The sequence below is a fragment of the Mastigoproctus giganteus genome, chromosome 4 (genome assembly GCF_048544385.1).
Source record: "Mastigoproctus giganteus isolate SK-2022 chromosome 4, ASM4854438v1, whole genome shotgun sequence".
Classification (NCBI taxonomy): domain Eukaryota; kingdom Metazoa; phylum Arthropoda; class Arachnida; order Uropygi; family Thelyphonidae; genus Mastigoproctus; species Mastigoproctus giganteus.
Window position 1 is genome coordinate 217486636 of NC_143578.1, and position 22105 is coordinate 217508740.

General features: G+C 35.5%; 1 protein-coding gene across 1 annotated transcript in view; it reads right to left on the reverse strand.

Annotated features, from left to right (window-relative positions):
• Positions 1–22105, reverse strand: part of Polr2B (RNA polymerase II subunit RpII140) — a 125654-nt gene that overhangs the window by 29905 nt on the left and 73644 nt on the right. The window contains exons 15-17 of the mRNA XM_090371167.1: positions 14868–15133; positions 12464–12558; positions 5081–5202 (exon numbers count right to left, since the gene is read on the reverse strand). Of these exons, the coding sequence (XP_090227293.1) occupies positions 5081–5202; positions 12464–12558; positions 14868–15133 (483 nt within the window). The remainder of the gene's footprint in view (positions 1–5080; positions 5203–12463; positions 12559–14867; positions 15134–22105) is intronic.

Sequence of the window (22105 nt, forward strand, 5' to 3'; positions counted from 1 at the left end):
GGCATTGCATTGGAAACATTTAAACTCAAACCGATGTTGGTGTACCATTCAGAGACACCTCGTGTAATGAGGGCATGGTGAAGACACGACTTCCTGTGTTCTGGCGCTCTAACAAAAAGGCGTGGGTGACTCAGACAATTTTTAGCGAATGGCACACCTCTTACTTTTGTCCAGAGATTGCTCAGTTTTGTGCAGCAAATGGCTTGCCTCCCAAAGTCATGTTGGTGCTGGACAATGCCCCAGGACACCCAGCCAACCTCCACGAAATCCACAACGACCATTTTGGAAGTTGAGGTTGTGTGTTTGCCTCCCAATACAACTTCACTTTTGCAACTGATGGACAAGGATGTAATTGTGACCTTTAAGGCATATTATTTGCATACGACTTTCAAAAGGGATTGTTGACGCTGTGCAGTCCGACATAACTGTGAGGGACTACTGGAAATCGTATAACTTCCTGAATGCCATCACAAACATTGATTCTGCCTGGGAGGAAGTGTCACAGTCCTGCATGAATGGCATCTGGGGTAAATTGTGGCCAGAAGCAGTGACTGATTTTGTAAGGATTGAGCCAGTTTCGGAAGTGGCTAAAGATGTCTCTCTCACGGCTAAGGATGTTGGCAATGACAACGTTGATCCAGATGATGTTGACCAGTTGCTGGAGAGTCATGGTGAGCCACTTTCAAGGGAGGAATTGGAGGAACTGACTGTGCAACTTCAACAACATGAGGCTGACACACCAGATGGAATGGAAGAGTTGGGATTTACTTAAAGATGTAACTACCATCAGGGGTAAAGGGAAGAGTTTTTGCTTTCATAAAGGTGACTACAGTAGTCTCAGAGATTTTTTAAGTTCTATTCAGTGGGACCAACTGAATAAAACCAACAGCAAATTCTAAATGGGAAACATTCAAGGAAGTAATCTTGGAAGCTACTAGGCTTTTTTCCAACTAAGAAATACTGTTTAGGTTTAGGCTCAAATGGAGATCAGATGAACTAATGAGACTTGTGGCACAGAAGAAAAATGTGGGATACATATAAAATATCAGATGACACAGAAGCCTATGGTATATACAAAGGGTACTAGGAAAGTTTTGCAATACAGCTTTGTTTATTTAATTTTTTCAAAGTAATTTCCTCTACATTCAATACACCTCTCCATCCTCCGAAACCAATCTTTAAACCAGTTCTGCCAAGTTTCACTAGGGAGTAAAGCACACTCGTTGTCCCAAGCCCGTAGAAGGTCCTCATCACTGGAAAACCGCCTCCCTTTTAGCTTCATTTTCACATGCGGGAACAGTGCAAAGTCGCAGGGAGCAAGGTCTGGACTGTAGGGAGGGTGCTCGAGAAGTTTCAGTCCTGTCGTGGTCAAATATTCGGTGCAGGCTTTGGCGCGGTGAGCTGGAGCATTTTCGTGATGGAGGTACCAGGTGTCCATTCTTGACTTTGGCCGCAGGTTCTTCATAGATCCAATGACTTTAGGCAGGCATTGTTCAGTATACCACTTAGCTGTGACTGTCTTCTGCGTGTCCAAAACGACACGTTCCACAATTCCACTCGATTTGAAAAATACAGCTATCATTTTCTTCTTTACAGATCGGGATTTTCTGACAATTACGGGTGTGTCGTCATCATCAAAGACCCAAACTTTGTTTTGAGCCTTGGTCGGCAGATCGTAATAGTACAGCCAAGTCTCGTCACCTGTCACGATGTTGTTCACATACCGAGATTGTCCCTTATCAAACTTTTTTAACATCTCCCGGCACAAAGTCACACGTCGTGTCATCTGCTCTTCAGTCAGTTGATGCGGCACCCAGAGAGAACAAAGTTTCTTCACGTGCAAATGATCTTGCAGAATCGAACGAATTGCTGGTGCATTTAGGCCCAAAGTATCCTCTATCTGTTGGTAGGTCACTCGCCTGTTTTCGTCAAGCATTTTCCTCACAGCAGTAACGTTTTCCTCCGTAACTGACGTTCGTGGCCTTCCCGGCCTCTCAGAATCCTCCAGAGTGAAATTTCCCCTTTGGAATTCTCTATACCACCTGAATATCGTTGTACGATGTGGACAATCATCATCTAGTGCAAGAGTCATTTCTTCTAAGCACTGGTCTATGGTTAAACCACGCACAAAATTATACCGCAAAACTGTCCTTATCTCATTTCGTGACCACGATGCCATCGCAAGCACTTTACACTCTCACTACTAATGAATAACTGAGCCCATCGACTTGGCGCGGTGGCTACTATGCACGTATGAACATGTCTCAACATGCAGCAACAAGCAGCTTCCTGTGATTCATTGTTGCGTCATATTGCAAAACTTTCCTAGTACCTTTGTATAAGCTAGCCTGTAATCAAGTCACAAAGGAGGTTAGGCAAGCAAAGGCAGATGAGAAATCTTTGGCAATGGATGCAAAGAAAAACAGCAAAGACTTCTTTACTTATATAAACTTTAAAAGGAAGGGGATGAATCAGATTGGTCCACTTGATATCAATGGTTTTACTGTAGATGATCATTCTCAGATAGCTGCCACACTAAATGAGAATTTTGCATCTACATTCACACATGAGGAGTGATTCAAGGAGGAGAGGGCCAGATGCTTATCAAACTCTAACAGGGAATTAAATGATTTTGTAATAACTGAGAGCAAAGTGGAGAAGAAATTGTAGAAGTTAAATAAAAGATAGGTACCTGGGGTGGATGAGATCTATCCAGTATTAAAGGAGGTGGCAAAGGAAGTAAGCAAACTCTTAGCCATAATTATGAGAGCATCCTTGGACTTGGAGGAAGACCCCATGTACTGGAGATGTGCAAATGCATCTCCAATTCACAAAGGGGATCAAAGAGTGACATGAGTAATTACAAACCTGTTAGTTTGACTTGTGCAGCAGAAAAAATAATGGAGTCACTGATTAAAGAAGCACTGAAGGATCATCTAGACAAGACAGCAGTAATAATTCAGAGACAGGTCAGACAAGACTTCCCCTTTGTTAAGGGGAAGTCTTGTCTGACCAATCTGATTGGCTACTATGACGTGGTCACAAAATAACTGGATGCAAAAAAATTATTTTGATGTCATATACTTGGATTTCACGAAAGTTTTTGATACTGTTGTATATGGAAGACTGCTGTACAAATTGGAGTAGTATGTCATTAAGGCAAGTTGCTACAATGGATATAAGGATGGTTGAATCTGGGAGAAGAGAGCAAGTGGTAATCAATGGATACTGCTCTTTGTGAACTAATGTTATTAGTGTTGCCCCCCAGGGTTTGGTGTGGGGCCAATTGTTGTTTTATATATTTATCAATGATATTGATGAAGGTATATCAAGCTTAATGTCAAAGTTTTCAGATGATATAAAGGTTGGGATGATTGTTAATAACAGTATGCTGCTGCAACAGGATCTGGAAAAGTTGGGTTGATGGGGCTGAGAAGTGGCAACTGAAGTTTAACATTGACAAATGCAAAATACAGCATATGGTAGCAGTAACCACAGAGAAATGTACCAACTGGGTGGTGTTACACTCAGGGCAGTGGAGAATGAAAGAGATCTGGGGGTAATTGTGCAATCAGATATGAATTTTTCTGAGCAGTGCAGACAGGCTGCCAGAGTAGGTCATGGGGTCTTGTCAATGATATACAGGAATTTTGCAAGCAGTGATAAAAAGGTGATTATCTCCTTGTATAAGGTAATGGTCAGGCCAAACCTTGAGTACTGTGTATTGGTCTACTGTGTATCTTCCTCATTTTAGGAAGGATGTAGAGTGGCTAGAATGAGTACAGAGAAGGGCAACAAGATTGGCAAGGGGAACAAAGGGGTACTCTTACAAAGGCTTAAGTTCTGCAAATTGCAGCACCTGGAGATGCTGCAATTTGATCAGAAATTAAGATTAAAAATGACACTTGAATCCACAAATAATGTGGATTCAAGTGTCATTTTTAATCAATTTTGTGTATCTGTCCCACATAGTGCCTTTCACACAGTACATTCAAGAACTTTTTAAATACTGACAAAATTGAGGGGACTCTGCAACCCAACATAATGTGCTAATAAGATTTTTAAAAGAAAAAAAAATAATAAAAAAATATTTAAAATTGACTTTTAAACTGATAATTTTCCTTATAGCAAGTTAGAAAATGGAAAGAATCAAAAAGCAAGTCTCCTGACCATGATCTAAAATACACTCAAAAAAATGAGCAGAAAATGCCTTAAGAAAATTTGTAAAGAGGCAACATGAATCAGGCATGCAATTCGGTCATGTAATAAACCAGAAATAATATAATTCACTTTATAAAACTCAATTGTGGTTTAACAGCTCACAAAGGAAAAAAATATGCCACCACCATTTCTATTCTGTTTTTCAAATATGTCTTGTAATTCTATTTTGATCTTCAAATCGTAAATCTGATTGAGGTGTATAAGGCCTTGAATGGATTGAGCAGGCTGAATGCTGATGGGATTCTTCCTCTTGCTCAAATTACAAACCCGAGGGGGCATAAACTGAAATTGAGAAAAGACAGTTATCAAATAGATCTGCGAAAATTTTCCTTTAGCCAGTGGGTAGTTGATTGCTGGAACAAACTTCCAGTTGTCGTTGTGGAAGTTGATAACTTAAATAAACTCAAGGCAGAACTGGACAAACATTTGGAACAAATGGATAGGTGAAATGGGAAGGGGTTTTTTTTTTTTTTTTTTTTTTTTGGCTGATGCTGTATAAGCTTGCTTTCTTGCATCATATGCCAATGCTAATATTACCTTCCACAGGGATTTTGAAGAACCAGGATATAAAAGAAAGTCAAACTTTCTTAGATATAACTTTAAACTAATTCCTACTTTCTATTACCAAATTCAAATCAGTGTTCACTCATCAAAAATCATATATAACATAATAATAACATTACCAGCAGAGTTAAATAATGAAGAAGTGACTGACAAGTTTTTAAAGATTACCAATATTAAGCTTCTAATAATACTAAAAACAAAAAAATAATAATAATAAAAAAGCATGGCTACATGTCAAGTGGTCATAAGAAAAATGGCAAGTCTACAGTTAGTTAATTCTTACTAAGGTACTGACCTCATCATCATTTTCTGGAAGAGTAATTGTTTTTCCAATAACAACATCATCACCAGACACTCTAGTTCCTGGAGCAATAATACCATCATCATCCAATTTGTCATATATAGCATTTCTCATCCCTGTAACAGTTCACAAAATTCACTTTATTTCATACGGGTAACAATATTTATTTACTTTTTGTTTCCTTAAAATGTTTCAAACACTGCATATTTTAGGTAAACCAGAAAGATGGAAAATATTTTAATAATAAATAAATACCCACTATATATCACAGAAATATATCATCCAATATATACAAAGTAATTAAAAATTTTAAGTTCAGTTTCAAAAATTTATTCCAAGTGTTTCTGCTGTTGCAATCATCTATGCCCAAAAGCTGGTCTGTGCAGATACCACAGTGGTTATAATCACCATCCTCCCCCACACTTAGTGGAAAAGGCCTGAATTTGAATCTCATCAATGATGCAAGGAACTTATGGGGTTTTTTCACTTGCTCTCAGTTAGTCAGTCTCAGGCGTGGATAGCAAGGTTCCCCCTCCTGGTAACTGGGGATTTGATCTGGAAAAAAAGGAAAATCAACCACGTAATATGCATGGGCAGATATGATAAATCCAGGGTGGCCCTAATATGACATCTCCCCCCTTCTTTTTTATGCCTAAAGATGATGTTTTATGTTTCATACTTTCTCAAAATCAAAACATATTTTCAAATGTTATATTTGGGAATAATGCTACTTTCCATCATGGATCACTCCAATATTTGGATCTGATGATAAAAACCCCCAACAGCAATTTTCAATAAAACTTTTGCCACAAATGAAAGATTGCTCAAGTTTCAAAATTTATTAGAAATTGTACACTTTATGCAATTTTAAAATGGTTTACTATCAGAAAATGGACAAAAAACTTAAACATATTTCCTACAAAAAAGTACACCAATATACTATAAATAATACTGCATTCTTGTTGAATGTTTGAATCCAATCTGAAGTATTCAATATCAAGACAAAGTTGAGCAAATAGCAGGTCTTCTCCAAGTTTACTTCAAGCAAATAATGTGAATTCAATTGTCATTTTTAATCAATTTTGTGTATCTGTCCCACAGTGCCTTTCACACAGTACATTCAAGAACTTTTTTACTGACAAAATTGAGGGGACTCTGCCACCCAACAATGTGGTAATAAGATTTTTGGGGAAAAAAATAATAAAAAAATATTTAAAATTGACTGGCCATAGCTTTGCTCTTCTAGTGATAATTTTCCTTATAGCAAGTTGACAGTTAGAAAATGGAAAGAATCAAAAAGCAAGTCTCCTGACCATGATCTAAAATACACTCAAAAAATGAGCAGAAAATGCCTTAAGAAAATTTGTAAAGAGGCAACATGAATCAGGCATGCAATTCGGTCATGTAATAAACCAGAAATAATATAATCCACTTTATAAAACTCAATTATGGTTTAACAGCTCACAAAAGGAAAAAAATATGCCACCACCATTTCTATTCTGTTTTTCAAATATGTCTTGTAATTCTATTTTGATCTTCAAATCCTAAAGTAAAATATAATCCCATAATTTTTATTATACAGGATGTCTCAAAGCAGAGTTTATTATTGATTTTATTATAGCACATTCAAAGCAGATTTTATTATACATGATTCACAGCAGAGTTTATAATCGAGCCATTTTTCTTTGAAAAGTCTACACCTCATGGCCCCATAAGGTGTATGGTAACTAGTGCACAGTACCTGTTCTCTTCTAAGCGATCATTATTCCCACTCTGCAAGAAAGGCAATGCTTGGAGACAGCAGTGTTCATGCAAGATGGTCCCCCCCCCCCCAACGTTGGTCGACAAGTGAAGGAACTGCTCCGTTCGACATTCAGAAATGATCGCATCATTTCTAGAGACTTTCGGCAGTTCTGGCCAGCCCGATCACAGATCTCAATCCCTGTGATTTCTGGTTATCGGGATACTTGAAAGACAGACAGAGTTTACAGTGGTGGCATACAGATGCTTGTCGATTTGAGAGCAAGCATTAAACAGTATGTAGCCAACATCCCCAATGAGACACTACGTGAAACTGTGTCGCACACAATCCTCCATTTTCAGAATGTCATTTCAAGTGAAGTAAAGCACCTAGAACAATATTTGTAGATTTTTAAGTTCTGATATTAAAATCTAACCGTAAGTTAAGTATTCCATCTCATGTTTACAGTGCCAAATTTCTCCCCTAGTGGCAGAAATTTGAACTAATTTTTTTTCTTCTACAAATTACTTCCCGATACCCTAAATGACATACCCATCGATTTGCACAGTGCTATCCTTAATTGTTTTGACAATAGGGTCTCCTGAATAGGAAAACATTTTATAGCCACCCAGGACTTCTTAAAGAGTCACTGGGAGGCCACACAGTCACAACACCAAGTTGCAGTATGGCTCAGCGTCAAACTATCATTAGCAGGTTGTGGATTTGATTCTAAAAGACCAAGGCTAGGGAGAGAGAGAGAGAGAGAGGTTATAGACCTCTCTCTCTCTCTCACACACATGCAGAAAGCCACTTTAGAATAATAATCAGCATTAGCCAGTGAGCAAATACTTTAATTAAATTGCTGATTTAGTTCCAGTGTAAACTGAGCCAAATGCCCTATTGGGGAAAAAAAGCTTATAGTATGTACTGGTCTGGGTATTACATAAATAATAGGTGTAATACTGACTCGCTCTGCACATCAAAATGAAAATTATTGAACTCTTTGGTTTGTTTCTGTAACAGATGATTGAATATATTATTCATTAGAATTTAAAGCATTTTTTAGTGTCTTCATATTTGTTCCACATTCTGCAAGCTGACTGAAACTTTCTGAATAACTCTTCAATTGTTTAGAACAACAGTGTTCATTCAGTAATCCATTCCAGTCAACTGCTCCCATCATACCACTAACCTGTATATACACTCTGAGCTATGGACTGTCCTTGGAGCCTTTTAGTCAGAGCAAATATATTTTTTTTATGCCAATGAGAATCCTTCTAGTATTCCCAAAGTTAGATCCTGTGTGTGTGTGTGTGTGTGTGTGTGTGTGTGTGTGTGTGTGTGTGTGTGTGTGTGTGTGTGTGTGTGTGTGTGTGTGTGTGTGAGAAAGAATAATCCTCCTGATGTAGTAGTAGTAGTAGTAGTAATAATAATAATAGTGGCATGTGATGCAAGAAAGCAAGCGTATGAGCTTATGCAGCATCAACCAAAAAATAATAATAATAATAATACAAAACAATCCCCTCTAATTATTTGTCCAGTTCCTCCTTAAATTTATTTAACCTATCAAATTCCACAACGAGCCACTTGCTCCAGCTACAGGCAAATTTCCGCACATCTATTCTACATCTGTCCTTCCTCAATTTCAATTTATGCCCCCTTAGGTTCGTAATCTGAACAAGTGAAAGAATCCCATCAGAATTCAGCATGCTCAACCCATTCAAGGCCTTATACACCTCAATCAGATCACTGCACAGGTGCCTAGTCTCCAGCCACTGCAATTTGCAGAACTTAAGCCTCTCTTGGTAAAAGGATCCCTTCATTCCCCTCACCGATCTTGTTGCCCTTCTCTGTATACGCTTAAGCAAAAAATCTACATCCTTCCTAAAATGAGGCCTCCAGACCTGCACGCAATACTCAAGGCGTGGCCTGACCATTGCCTTATACAGAGGGACAATCACCTCCTTTTCCTTGTTAACAAAATTCCTGTATATCATTGACAACGCCCCATAACCTGCCCTGACAGCCTGCCTGCATTGCTCAGAAAACTTCATATCTGACTACACAAATACTCCCAGGTCTTTTATTTTCTACCTCCTATGTTTTCTAGTTCAATAATCTACTTCAAAAATGGAAGTGGAATATTTAAAAAAACTGTTAGTATAACAAATGTATACATCACATTCTTCAGCATATCTATACATAATAATCTAGTTCTTCAAACAGGCCTCTGGGGTTGGGTAAATTCATATTGTGATTTTAAATGTTTCTCACCAACCAATAATAAAATAAAACACGGAAACTAGAATTTTGAAAACTATGTTTACTACTATATATTTAAAATAACTTGACAACTGAAAAGGATAAAATACATAAAATATATATACATCGAATAAAATACATTAAAATACCGGGTTAAAAGCGATAAAACCAACTGTAGCTTTGAAGGCTCCTGCCTTCTTCCTCAGTGGTAGCGTCCTTGTACTGCGGTGCATCTTAAGTACCAGCAGATTTACGGTCTAAATCACGTGTTTATTGACACGTGTTCTCCTATGTACTAGGAGCGTGTTGTACGGAATCGTTCATCCCTTCTGAGGATCGTAGCCTCAAAGAGGGGATGAATCCGCAAACCTTTGTCTCTATTAATGTTCTCTGTTGAATTAATCCGCAAACTCTCGAGCCACTTGCTGTCCTATGTGCCCGATCAGTGATGATAGCTCCGTCCATAGTTGCACACAATCGTGTCACAAGTAAAAGACCCCATTCAAAAAGAGAATGCTAGTGGAGTCGTTTATAGTATTAAATGTCCGGATTGTGGGGAATGTTATGTAGGGGAAACAAAGTGCTGTCTCAAAGAACGTCTGGGGGAGCACACAACGGCAATAAAAAATGCAGATTATGGCAAATCCGCCGTGGCCGAACATTTTTGGGAGAAGCAACACCAGATCTCCCCGGACGAAGCTATCATCACTGATCGGGCACATAGGTTCTGGGAAGCAAGTGGCTCGAGAGTTTGTGGATTAATTCAACAGAGAACATTAATAGAGAAAGGTTTGCTGATTCATCCCCTCTGAGGCTACAATCCTCAGAAGGGATGAATGATTCCGTATGACGTGCTCCCGAGCCACTTCCAGTCCCAGTACATAGGAGAACACGTGGCGATAAACACGTGATTTAGACTGTAAACCTGCTGGTACTTAAGATGCACCACAGTACAAGGAAGCTACTGCTGAGGAAGAAGGCAGGAGCCTTCGAAAGCTACGGTCGGTTTTATCGCTTTTAACCCGGTATTTTAATGTATTTTATTCGATATATATATATATATATATATATATATATATTTTATGTATTTTATCCTTTTTAGTTGTCAAGTTATTTTAAATATATAGTAGTAAACATAGTTTTCAAAATTCTAGTTTCCGTGTTTTATTTTATTATTGGTTGGTGAGAAACATTTAAAATCACAACATAATAATCTAGTATGTGAATATGTTAAATCAAGGGCTAAGTTCAGATTATCAAACAATGATATATATTTAAAACATTTATAATATTTAAAATAAACAAGCAAATTACTTTAAGCTAGAGGAGAGGAACATGAATACTTTCAGCATGCACAAGGATAAGAATACCTAGAGTTATGAGTTTGCTTGTCTTGATCAGGATTGCCTTCACAAGAAGTATGTGATTCAGAAGGGCTCATTAATTTGTCTACTTTTGGATCATGAATTTAACTGAACATCAATCAGTACCACTTGCCAGTGATTGCTTACTATACTTTTAAATTTATTAAATCTGAAAAGTGCTAATATGCCTTTTCTCACTAATACATTTGTGATAGGTTGCTGAATATAAAATTTATACATTAATAGTTACTGTCCACCAAATATTCACAGAAATGGCATGCAGCCTCATTTTCTGCACAAATTAATGAAATTACAAGGACAGCCTATTATCATCAAGAGGCGCCTCCGTAGCCAGGTGGGAAGGAGCAGCAGTGCGTAGCACACGCTTCTTGATTAGACCGGGGTTCGAGCCCATCACCACCAAATACGGAGGATGCGGAAAGGTCAGGGAATGACCACCGCATATCCCGGAGCAATATGGCCTTAGTTGCTAATGCTCCTAAAAACCAAATAACAAACAAACATATTACCATCAAGTGCTCAGTCTTCTCTTTTAATACTCTACTCGATTTTTTTTTTTCTTGGTGCATAATAGCCTTAGATGGTTTGTTTGTTATTTGGTTTTTAGGAGCATTAGCAACTAAGGCTATATTGCTCCGAGAATATGCGGTGGTCATTTCCTGACCTTTCCGCATCCTCCATATTTGGTGGTGATGGGTTCGAACCCCGGTCTAATCAAGAAGCGTGTGTTATACACTGCTGCTCCTTCCCACCTGGCTACAGAGGCATCTGCCTTAGATGGTGATGCACCATAAAACTCCTAATAACCAACCAACCAAGCATTTTTTTTTTTTTTTTTATTCCTACCACAGCAGGGGGTTTATCAACATTGTGTTAGACAGTTTTTCAAGAATCATACTCGTTCTCAGGTTGTTCAAAAGAAGATACCCAATGTCAAATACTTTTTTTTAATTAGGAAAGGTCAGTGGTATACAGAGTGGAATCACTTTGTTTAAAGCCATCTGTAAAAATGAAATAATAACATTTTTCAGTCACTTGATCACTACCTCTTCTTTTCCCTCTTTCTACAATTTTACTAACAATACCCCTCTGTTTTTGTTCTTCCACAACCATAACTTTTTGATATTTCATTATAAGGAAACATATTTCTGAATGTGCCTGCACAATTAGCACCATAACTTGAAGGAACATTATATTCTACGATAAACAATACAAATAAACATTTGTCATTATTATCATTGCTGTGAAATACTACATCTATTTTTGCATTCCTTTCTTCATGGTGCACACTGTCTTTATGTTGGAAGTAGAAAAGATTGAAAAAAAAAAAAGTCAAGTTCTTTATCATAAATACAGATTTGGCAGGAATGCCTTCTGAACATCTGAAAGCTAGATCCTGTAATAGGAAGCAGCAGGTATCCCTGCCAGTGCACTGTGGAAAGCATAACTAAGCTTCTCTGATAAAATTTTTTACATAAATAAAGGCATATAAGCAAAATCCACCCACATGGTCATTTTTGAAAATGGATCCATCACAGCTACTGAACTTAAATGAAAGGTTACTTGACCCATCCTTCAGAATTTCTTTAAAAAGGTACTGAAGAGTATAGCAAGGGCAAATTTTTTTCCTTAATATTAAATACACATATTTGTTTCCTTTATGTGGGTAGTTTGAACCACCAACAATGACATGCACAAGTTAAATGATTTTGTATTTAATCATAATATAAATAATTATAATTATATTCTAATTAAAAATTAGAAACACTAATAAGTACATCCACGAAAAAAGAAATCCAATAGCCTAAACTGAAATGTAACCCAGTCTTGTTACATTACTTTCTATGGAAAATAATTTGCAAAATAACACTTTACCTTATGCCACAATTTCAAGGAATGAATTAATCCCATAACTTTAGAGATACCTGGCAAGGTATCTCTCAAGTTATGGAATGGATTAATTCCTTCAAATAATATAAATAAATTTACCCTGGCAAGTTTCCCTTGTAGGTTTTTCAAACTGTTCCTCTTGATCACCTGCTCTTTTTAGTTCAGCATCCTTATATGATCGATAAAATACTGACCTAAAAAAAAAAAAAAAAAAAGTTTGATATATAATTCTTAGCAATTTTTATTTATTCATTCAATTTCGGATCCTCATCTCAAATATAGACAACAAAATGCTAGCAGGGTCTATATCACTTACAGGGTTACAATTATGAAATTATAAGACTGAAAAGATAAAGAATCAATGGATAACAAAAAAAAAAAAAGAAATTAGGTTTAGTTTTAAGCCACAGAAATTGTGAAAAAAAAATTAAAATAAAAAACATGAAGTGCAAATTAAGATAACTAATATAAAAATAAAGAGTAAGCAGACAATGCAATTGGCAAGTAAAAGTATATTATTTGTAATTACTCTGAATTTCATATGACAAAACCATGGGGGGGGTCAGCACATCTGAATAGACCTGGTTAGCTGAACACATGAAGTTCTCTCATTGCTGCAGGACTACACTAGGTCAGTTTCTGTTGTTTTGTTATGTTACAACTGAATTATAGAATAGCTTTCTCCAAGATTTCTGTGGCTCTGAAAAACATATTTTGGTTCAATCTATTTCTAGAATGTTGCAGCAGCTGATGGTGTTGGAGGAAAAATTTATGATACAGATTTTGAAGTGCATTGTAGTTGATTTGGTATTGTGATCTCCTCCTCTTCTTCTTCTTCTGATGTATATTTTCAACTATAATATTTCACCTCTAGAGGTACCTAAAATGTGTAAATAGCTGGCTTAGATTATGATATTTTGAGTAACAATGGGGTGTCCCTAAGGTGTGATGTCTGGGTTCAATACAATACCACTTTGGAGATCATGAATGGCTTCCTTGTTGCCCAGTTTGAACAACACAGGTACAAGAATTCTAATCCAGGGTGGCATTTAAAGCAGGTTAGATGACCAAATCATCTCAATGCGTATGTGATGACTAGGACAATACATCTCTGAACCACTGAACAATCATATTCAGACCACAAAACTTGGTAAGCTTTTGCATAACGACTGCAAAACAGTCCTTGAAATGGAGGAAAGAGAGGTAATTTTTGTTTGCAAAATCTAACAAATTGGCAATTTTTTTTTTTTTGTAAATTAAGATTGACACTCTTAACAGACATTTGAGTTAACACAAATTAACAAATGATGATCATTTGTAACTGATCTAAAACTTACAGCTCCCTTTATAAATGCTCACAGGGAGATCATGACTTGAGAGGCAGATACTAATTCTCTGGCATCATTCAATCAAAATACAAAACTAAGATCATCTTGACAAATTTAGACCAATAAGTTACAGGACCATTTTACTTAGATGTTTTTTCTTAAGAACTTCAACTTGCCTAAAATATCACTTTTAAAATATAATAAAAAAAACTTTCAGGATGGTATAACAAGAAATTTCATTAGCTTGCTCTCATATTATTACTTTAGAGCAACATTCCCTATTTCACATAACAGGGGTATTTTGACATGATCTATTAAATGAGATCACTTGTGGTATTCCTCCACTTGTGGTATTGGGAGTGATTTCCTCTAACCACTTAGCTATTGAATTTCATTTAAATTTAATATTGAAAAAATAGGAAATATGTACAAAGCATAACTTTAACAAAACTAAATGGGATAATCTTAGAGCTGAAGACTAATCAAAAATATATCAAGTTAAAGTTGTTACACTTATAAATATTCCATATGTTCTATGAAAAGTGAAAAAAAGGAGCTAATTATTTTCCAGCAAAGGAGATCCCTAAACCATTATTATAAATTTTTAAAAAAATGCATTATTATTCTTAGAAGTCAAATTGAAATGCGCAAATATCTTCCCATAAACAAGAGAAATTATATCAGCTACAGACCTATAAGTGAATTTTTGGCAGAAATATGAAATCTATGATTAAGGATAAAGTGAAGCATAACCTTGACAGTTATGATATCATAAGAGTCGCAAGATAAAGCATAGGCAGATAAATAATGACATATACTAAAATTGAATTTGGAATAAAATTTTATTGGGGTGGGGCCTCAAATACCAAACTGCAATAAATCTGTTTAATTAAAAGGATACTATTACATGCTTAACAAAGATATGAAGAGAAAACAAAGTGATAATAACAGAAAAAAAGGAGGCAATTGCATAGTTTTCTGTTTAAATTTTAACAGTATTATAAATAAAAGCATGATTATATATAAAATCTGAAAAAAAAAAGATTTCTTATTAATTAAGTGCATTTTTCCAAATGGCAAACTACAGAAAACAGATATAATGAAAAATAGGTAGTCTCATAAAGGAAAAAAAAAATAAATAAATATTTGCATTATGATACAGTTACAGTTCTTACCTAAAGAATCCTCGATCGATAGCTGATGCATTCAAAATGATAGAGTCCTCCTGATTATAACCTGTGTATGACATGATGGCTACAATAGAGTTGATACCAGCAGGAAGTTCTCTAAAACGTAAATACTCCATAGATCGTGTTGTAACAAGAGGTTTCTGTGGATAATAGAGAACATGTGCTAAAGTGTCCATTCTTACATGAAAATTAGTGATATAAACACCCATGGCTTGTTTACCCATAGCAGACTGATAGGTATTTCTTGGTGACTGAAAAGAAAATTTTCAGAATGAAATTAACATATTTATATAATAACAATAACATACTAAGACATGGTCAAACAAAAAGTTTTTGTGACTGAACTTAGGAATACATACATTTCACATATGTATTATTGTTTAGAGCACACTATACACATATTTTCCATTCTTCTGGATTGACATTACAGACTGTTTTTCAAAAATTAACGGACAATACATACATGAAGATTACATATAATAATTATCAATAAAGAATAAAGTGCATTTGTACTGTTGTCTCATTGAACTCCACATAACCACAACAATGTTCAAATTCCTAAACACCCAAGACTCTCTAAATATCCAAAAGAAACATTAACTAATAATCCAGGTTATTAAATGATGATTATTTAGCAGAATACAGAAATTTCTCCTACTTCCCAGATTGCTATTTCAGTTTCAACTGGCATCTCACCAATGGAAAATCAGGCATTTGAATAAAAGATTCCTAGCAAAGATGAAATGAAAAGCACACATTATATAGTGCTAGACAAAACTATTCCAAAACTCGATACAGAAACCAAATGTGCTTCATTAAACTATCTACTAAAATGAAAGTGAGAAAGGGGAAGAACAAGAAAATACACTGAAGAAGAGAAAGGAAGGGAAAGAAAGTAAGAATGCTTTTCTCACCATTAAGTAATTTAATAGTCTGAGAAGCAGAAATAGCAAGAATATTAAAAACAATAGCAAGAACATGAAAAGCAATCTGGTTATTCATTTTTTCCTTTTTTTTTTATCCAATGTATTTTTAGTTTTTTAAGTGCTTCCCCTTAATTTTTATTTTAATAAATACTTTAACAGGGAGTATCTTAAAATGCCTGGCTTCCCACTCAGTAGATGCCAAATGGCAAAGACACAGCCATCAGGGAAATGGCAAAAAATGTCCATATTCTGGTAAATGACCATCCTTTAATAATGATAATTATTTGGCATTTCATTTTGATATTAACAGGTCTAAGATACCGAGAACTATGCCAATAGTTGCAATCATAGTAACAGTTAATTAATGCATGTCAGATAATATAACAGAAAAATATAATGTCAAGTAATTATATGAAATTATACTATATTTTAATTTATGCATTAAGTTGTATTTTGAAGTTATTGATTTCATCTATATGTTATAAAATTATTCAGGGTTTTTTTTTTTAAGAAGCATATATATGTACAGTATACAACAGCAGCAGCAACAACAAAAATTGCATCATCCTCCTAAAAGTTTTATTTCATTAGCAACTTCCTGTAATATCAAACTGCCATCAGTGGGAAGCATCATTTCATCATCTTGTAATATCAACACATTATTGCATCATTCCAAATTCTTCTCATTTGTGGACAACACCTGCTAGCACATGACACCAGTTCCTATTCAGCACTGATATGATGTAACTAGCAGTTAACTATGAGGAAGCTTCCATAATAGTCATGTAAACTCCACAGACCTAAAAGTCTCACTGGAGGAACGTAGCAAAGTAAAGACAACTGAAAGTGACGAAGCAAACTCTGACATGATTAGTCCAAAAGGATTTCAACTCATAAGAAGGCTTTACTGACCAAATCCATATGGGGGGAAAAAACCCATACCCTAGGCTAAAGAACATGCTCATTAGACAAATATGTAGTGGAAATCTGTAACCTTCTCTGCTCATTCAAATTTAACCACCATAGATCAAAGAGTAACAATTTACAAAGGTTACTTGGTAATATGCACCCAATTTAAAAAATGTGGCAGGTTTCTAGCTGTCAAAAAAAAAAAAAAAAAAAAAAGCACTTTTTAGTTCATGAATCAAAACTGAAATTCAGGCTATCCATTCACCTTAGTACTTTCTGTACATAAAGAACTGGTGGGTCTCTTATATACTTCTATAATACTTGTTGTAAGCAAGTACCAAAGAAGTGTAATGTTTTTTTTTTTTTTGTAAAATATAATGTTTTGAAGATATTTGAAATAAAAAAAATATAAAAAAACTATGCTGAAAAATGTCAAATTAATAAGTCTAACAACTTAACAACTAGGGAAAAGGATGAGAAATATATTTTCAACTTAACAACTAGGGAAAAGGATGAGAAATATATTTTTACAGGTCAGGATGCCCAAGCAAGAAAGCTGCAGGTCTGTGAAAATGAAACACATCCTCTTGTTTCCATCTTCATGAAAACCATCTTGTCCTCTTAATTTTCCATGCTTAAACAAATTCCCTTTCCTCCTCTTCCAAATACGGAGGATGCAGAAAGGTCAGGGAATGACCACCGCATATCCCGGAGAAATATGGCCTTAGTTGCTAATGCTCTTAAAAACCAAACAAACCTCCTCTTCTACCATAATATTTTTTAATCTAATATAATTAATTAATGTTTTTTTTTTTTTTTAATAAGAACCAAAACATGAAAGATATTAGAACTTATAGTAATTACTACTATACATGAGTTGAAGACTGAGGAGACAGAAGATACATAGACATTAGACCTGAATTTCTGGGAGATACACATGAAGGAATGTTGTTCCAAATAACAGAAATAGAAGGGATAAACAAGAAAGAAAAATTATTCTGTGAGTTTGGAGTTGGAGAGTGCATGGATGTTGATTAGTTGCAACACACATCTGGACTGGTTTGGAAGAGAGCAGAGGAATTACAATTCAGAAGATCAGTGCCCATAAAAAAGGCATGAATGACTGTAAAACGAAGAAAGGAGAGACAGGTCTTTAATTAACCTACCTACCCTCCTTTCAAATGAGTATAGAAGATCGAGAAGTTTTGGGACCACCACCCCATATGTGGGAACAATGTAGTAGGGGCAAATGAGATCTGCACAGAGTGAACACAGAGCAGATTTTAGAAGAAAAGTAACTTGAGAGAGAAAAAGAAAATCAAGTTTTTTGATGCAAAGAAAGTAATATTTGTGATGTGCTTATGCCAAAAATTAGAAGTCAGGTTAATCCATAACAGAGATGTATGATCTTCTCAATAAATTTTGAGTATCATCATAGGTGAGAATAGAAGCAGCAAAAAATACATTTTATGAGAAATAAGACTGAACATCTTAAAACTTTGACTGAGTTTTAAACTCCTACAGCTACAGCAAGCTTCCATACAGAAGAAAACTACCACTAGAATAAGAAAGTGTTAAAAAGGTAACACAGATCAGAAATAACTCAGGTCCACAGGTTCTGTGAACAAGAGGAGAAATGCCATCAGGACCTACAGCTTTCTTAGCATCAATGTTCAGAATTCTAATGTCCTTCTACTAAAAGACCATGGAGGGCACTGAGTGAAGAGTATCGGGTATGGTAGGAGTTTATTTACCAAGATCACTGACACAAGAGCTAGAATGTAGGATGATAAGTCAGCTTGTATTCAGCTGAGGATGCAAAAGAGCCATCAAGCTGTAACAAAGGTGGAATTATTGACAGACAAAAGTTGTGAACACACTTTTGCAATAGGTAAGAATACTCAACTACCATTTGGACAAGTGAGTTTCCTACTCTTAGCCTATTCAAAATCAAGTTTGCATTGATTAATTAATACCTGTTTTACAATTGTTGTGAGCTTTAGCATAAGCATAAAATGAAGCTGGAGATTTGAATATAAACCAACTACGCATGCTATATTCTTATCTTGAACAGCCTCAGCACATTTATTGAAAAGCCCAAGTTTAGATAAAGGCATTGTATAAAAACATTATGGTAATCCTGTTGTCTCGAACCTTTACTAGACATGTTGGACAGACAACTTACATGATCGAGACCCGCTAATATTCGTAAAATTGGACAGATGCTATACTATTGTGATTTTCTCTTGTAGGAAATCTGAGTCCTTATTTTGAATTTAAATCAATGTTTTGAAATTTAACCAAATCAAAAATAAAATACTAAATATAATAAATGGGATCTTAAGATTATATTTCATGTCAGGAAATCTATTACCTGAGATATTTTCCAGGAATAACTGCATCCACATAAGATGTAATCAGAATAGATGGAAAATGTTTCAAATACCTACTTAAAGGAAGGTGAAAACCTTGCAACAAGACAAAGGAATAAAAATAAGCTTTTACCCTAAATCCATTCAGGGCAAATAATTGAGTATAATGGGAGAAGATTACCCCTCAGGATAATCTTTTATCCCTCAGATTACCCTGAGGGGTAATCATTATACTCTCAATTATTCAAACTGAAACCAAAGGATACATCTTTATTACAAGACCAAAGAATATATCTTTATTACAAGAAATCCAACAAAAATACAAACTTTAGCATGTGCTCTACCAAAAACAAATTAAAAAGGGTTTCTTAACTTCATGATATCCAAATCCCATTTTGCAGGGTGCAAAGTAGGTTTTCACAATATGAAAACCTACTTTGCACCCTGCACTGTAGTTTGTCTTTGATGTAATCCAAAGGCAGCCATAATCTCACTAATTACAGATGCCTTTGATTCTAATTTTTTCAAGCAAAAGAAATTACTCATTGCATTCTAATTTATTCCAAGTCAAAGAAATTAGCATGTACACTGTATGCCAGTATCCACTTAATTATAAGAATTATTCATTCATAAAAACATAATCATAAATTAACATAAGCTGGGGAACAATGCTCACACCAAAATAATAAATCCACAGCTGATTGCACATACCAATTTCCAGATATCTTTTTTCAACAGCAAAGACCTTTGAAGAAAACTTGAAATGCCATAAAACTGTAATTTCACATGAATAAAAACAGAAAGAAACACTGCTATGCATGGACAGTACTTCTGGTTTGAACCGAGCAGGCAATGAGGTAATAAATTAATAATTAACAATTAATAATAATAATATTTTCAAGGTGCAGCTGGAAAGCAATATCTAATATTGGCTTTCTATTAGAACTACAATGTAGAATAGAAGTCAAACATACAATGCTTTTCAACAAATTTTCCTTCTTGAAAGCCTTAGGAATTAACTCAATACTTGAGATTCTGAAAGCTTTTAAATTTGGCAGAATTTTAATGTGGACCCCTCAAGTAGGTAGAAGGATCCTATTTTGTAGAGGATTATGGGCCTTTGCCAATGTCACTGAGGAGGCCTTAAAGGTTTTGGGCAACTGCTAGTTGGGAAGGCAAGGGTAATACATATAACACCTTTATATGATGACATGGATCAAAGTAATGCACATCTAAAATGTTCTTTTACAAGACCAGAAAAGCCAGAATCTTCTGCTACTGGGAAGATGTGTCAAGGACAGCAATGTCCTTGACAAATCAGAGCAATAATTTTAAATAGGTTTAGTGATGTGTCAGGTATTAAGCAATACATGAACACCATATGAAATTCTAATATATAAAAGAAAAAAAAATTATTAGATTTCAGTCATCAGTTGGAAAAACAGTTACAGTTCAATTATAGTTAAAATAATTTGATAATAGAACACTACTTCACACACTATTTTTCCATCTTATTGTATGGTGATGATCTAATGACAAAGTGAAGTAGTTATCTACATCACCTTGTCACAAGTAAACCTAAAATTCTCTTGTTTAATTGCTGCACTAGGTTGTTGTTGTGGGGGTTTTATGGCACATAAGCTGCTTTGGCTATAATGCACCTATTCATTTATTGTAAAAATATATGAGAATTTCTTGTCACGTCAGAAAAGGCAGAAATCAGAAATGACTAAAAACTCCAATTTTCTTCAGAAAGTTAAAAAATTCAGGAATATTTGCATTGTCACCAATGACATTCTTTAGAGTTATTGGTTAACCAAAGATAGCAGGGTTGTATTTCTGTCTTGTTTATAGTATGGACATTCAATGAGAATGTGTTTCACAGTCAAATTTAGAGAACAATGTGGACACTGTGGTGGATCATCTCCTGTGAGTAAATGAAGGTGGGTCAGGTAAGTATGACCTATTCTTGCTCTTGAAAGAATTACTTCTTCTCGTCTTGATATCCGGACACTGGAGAGCCAGATTTTCGGAACCTGTTTAATCTGTAAGAGTTTATTATTTGTTTGGGAATGCCATAGTGCTGTCCATTCTGATAGGCATGCAGCATGAATCATTAGTGCATAGTCTGAGGCTGGAACAGGGATATTGGTTAAATCTAAGCTGGTTGGGTTTTTTGCAGCTTTATCAGCTAGTTCATTGCCTAAAATATCAGAATGTGCTGGTATCCAGCAGAAGGTGACCAGTTGGTGGCGTTCTTTAATCTTTAGTAATAAGTTTCTAATTTCATTTATAACAGGGTGAAATTTATCTGAGGAATTACACAATGCCTTGATTGAGCTGAGGGAATCAGTGTAAATTACTGATTTTAAAAAGCAGTTAGGAGAGAGATTTTTTAAAGCTAGTTTAATTGCGAATAATTCACTGAAAAGATACTGAATTCAGAAGGAAGGGCTGCTGATACAATTGTATTCGGAAACACTGCAGCTGCTCCAACTTTTGAATTGGATTTAGAGCCATCTGTGTATATTGATAAAAAATCAATATATTTTTGAGTGTGAACAGCATGAACTTGTCTGATATTTGATGCTTGCAAAATATTCTTTCCCCACTGACAGAGGTAAGTGTCACAGGTCAGTATAGCAGGTTGAACCCATGGTGGTTGAGTACAAGTGGCTACTTGTTGTACGGAATGGATGGATATATTCCAAACCTGCAGTAGTTCAAGAAGGCGATGACCAGCTGGTTTTCCTATGCTAGGTTTATTTCTGTACAGATTTTCTAATGGTGGATTGAAAAGATATGGCTGAATGGGATGCGAGGCAAAAGCTTGTATCTTAACAGAATACTTCAGCAAAAGCAATTTCCTACGTAAAGATAGTGGTGGCTCATGAGCATCAATGTACAGGCTATGTGCTGGCGATGTTCTGAAAGCGCCAAGTGCAATCCTCAGTGCACTGTGTTGACCTGGATCAAGCCAGCGTAATGCGCTCTTTCTGGCAGAGTCATAAATGGG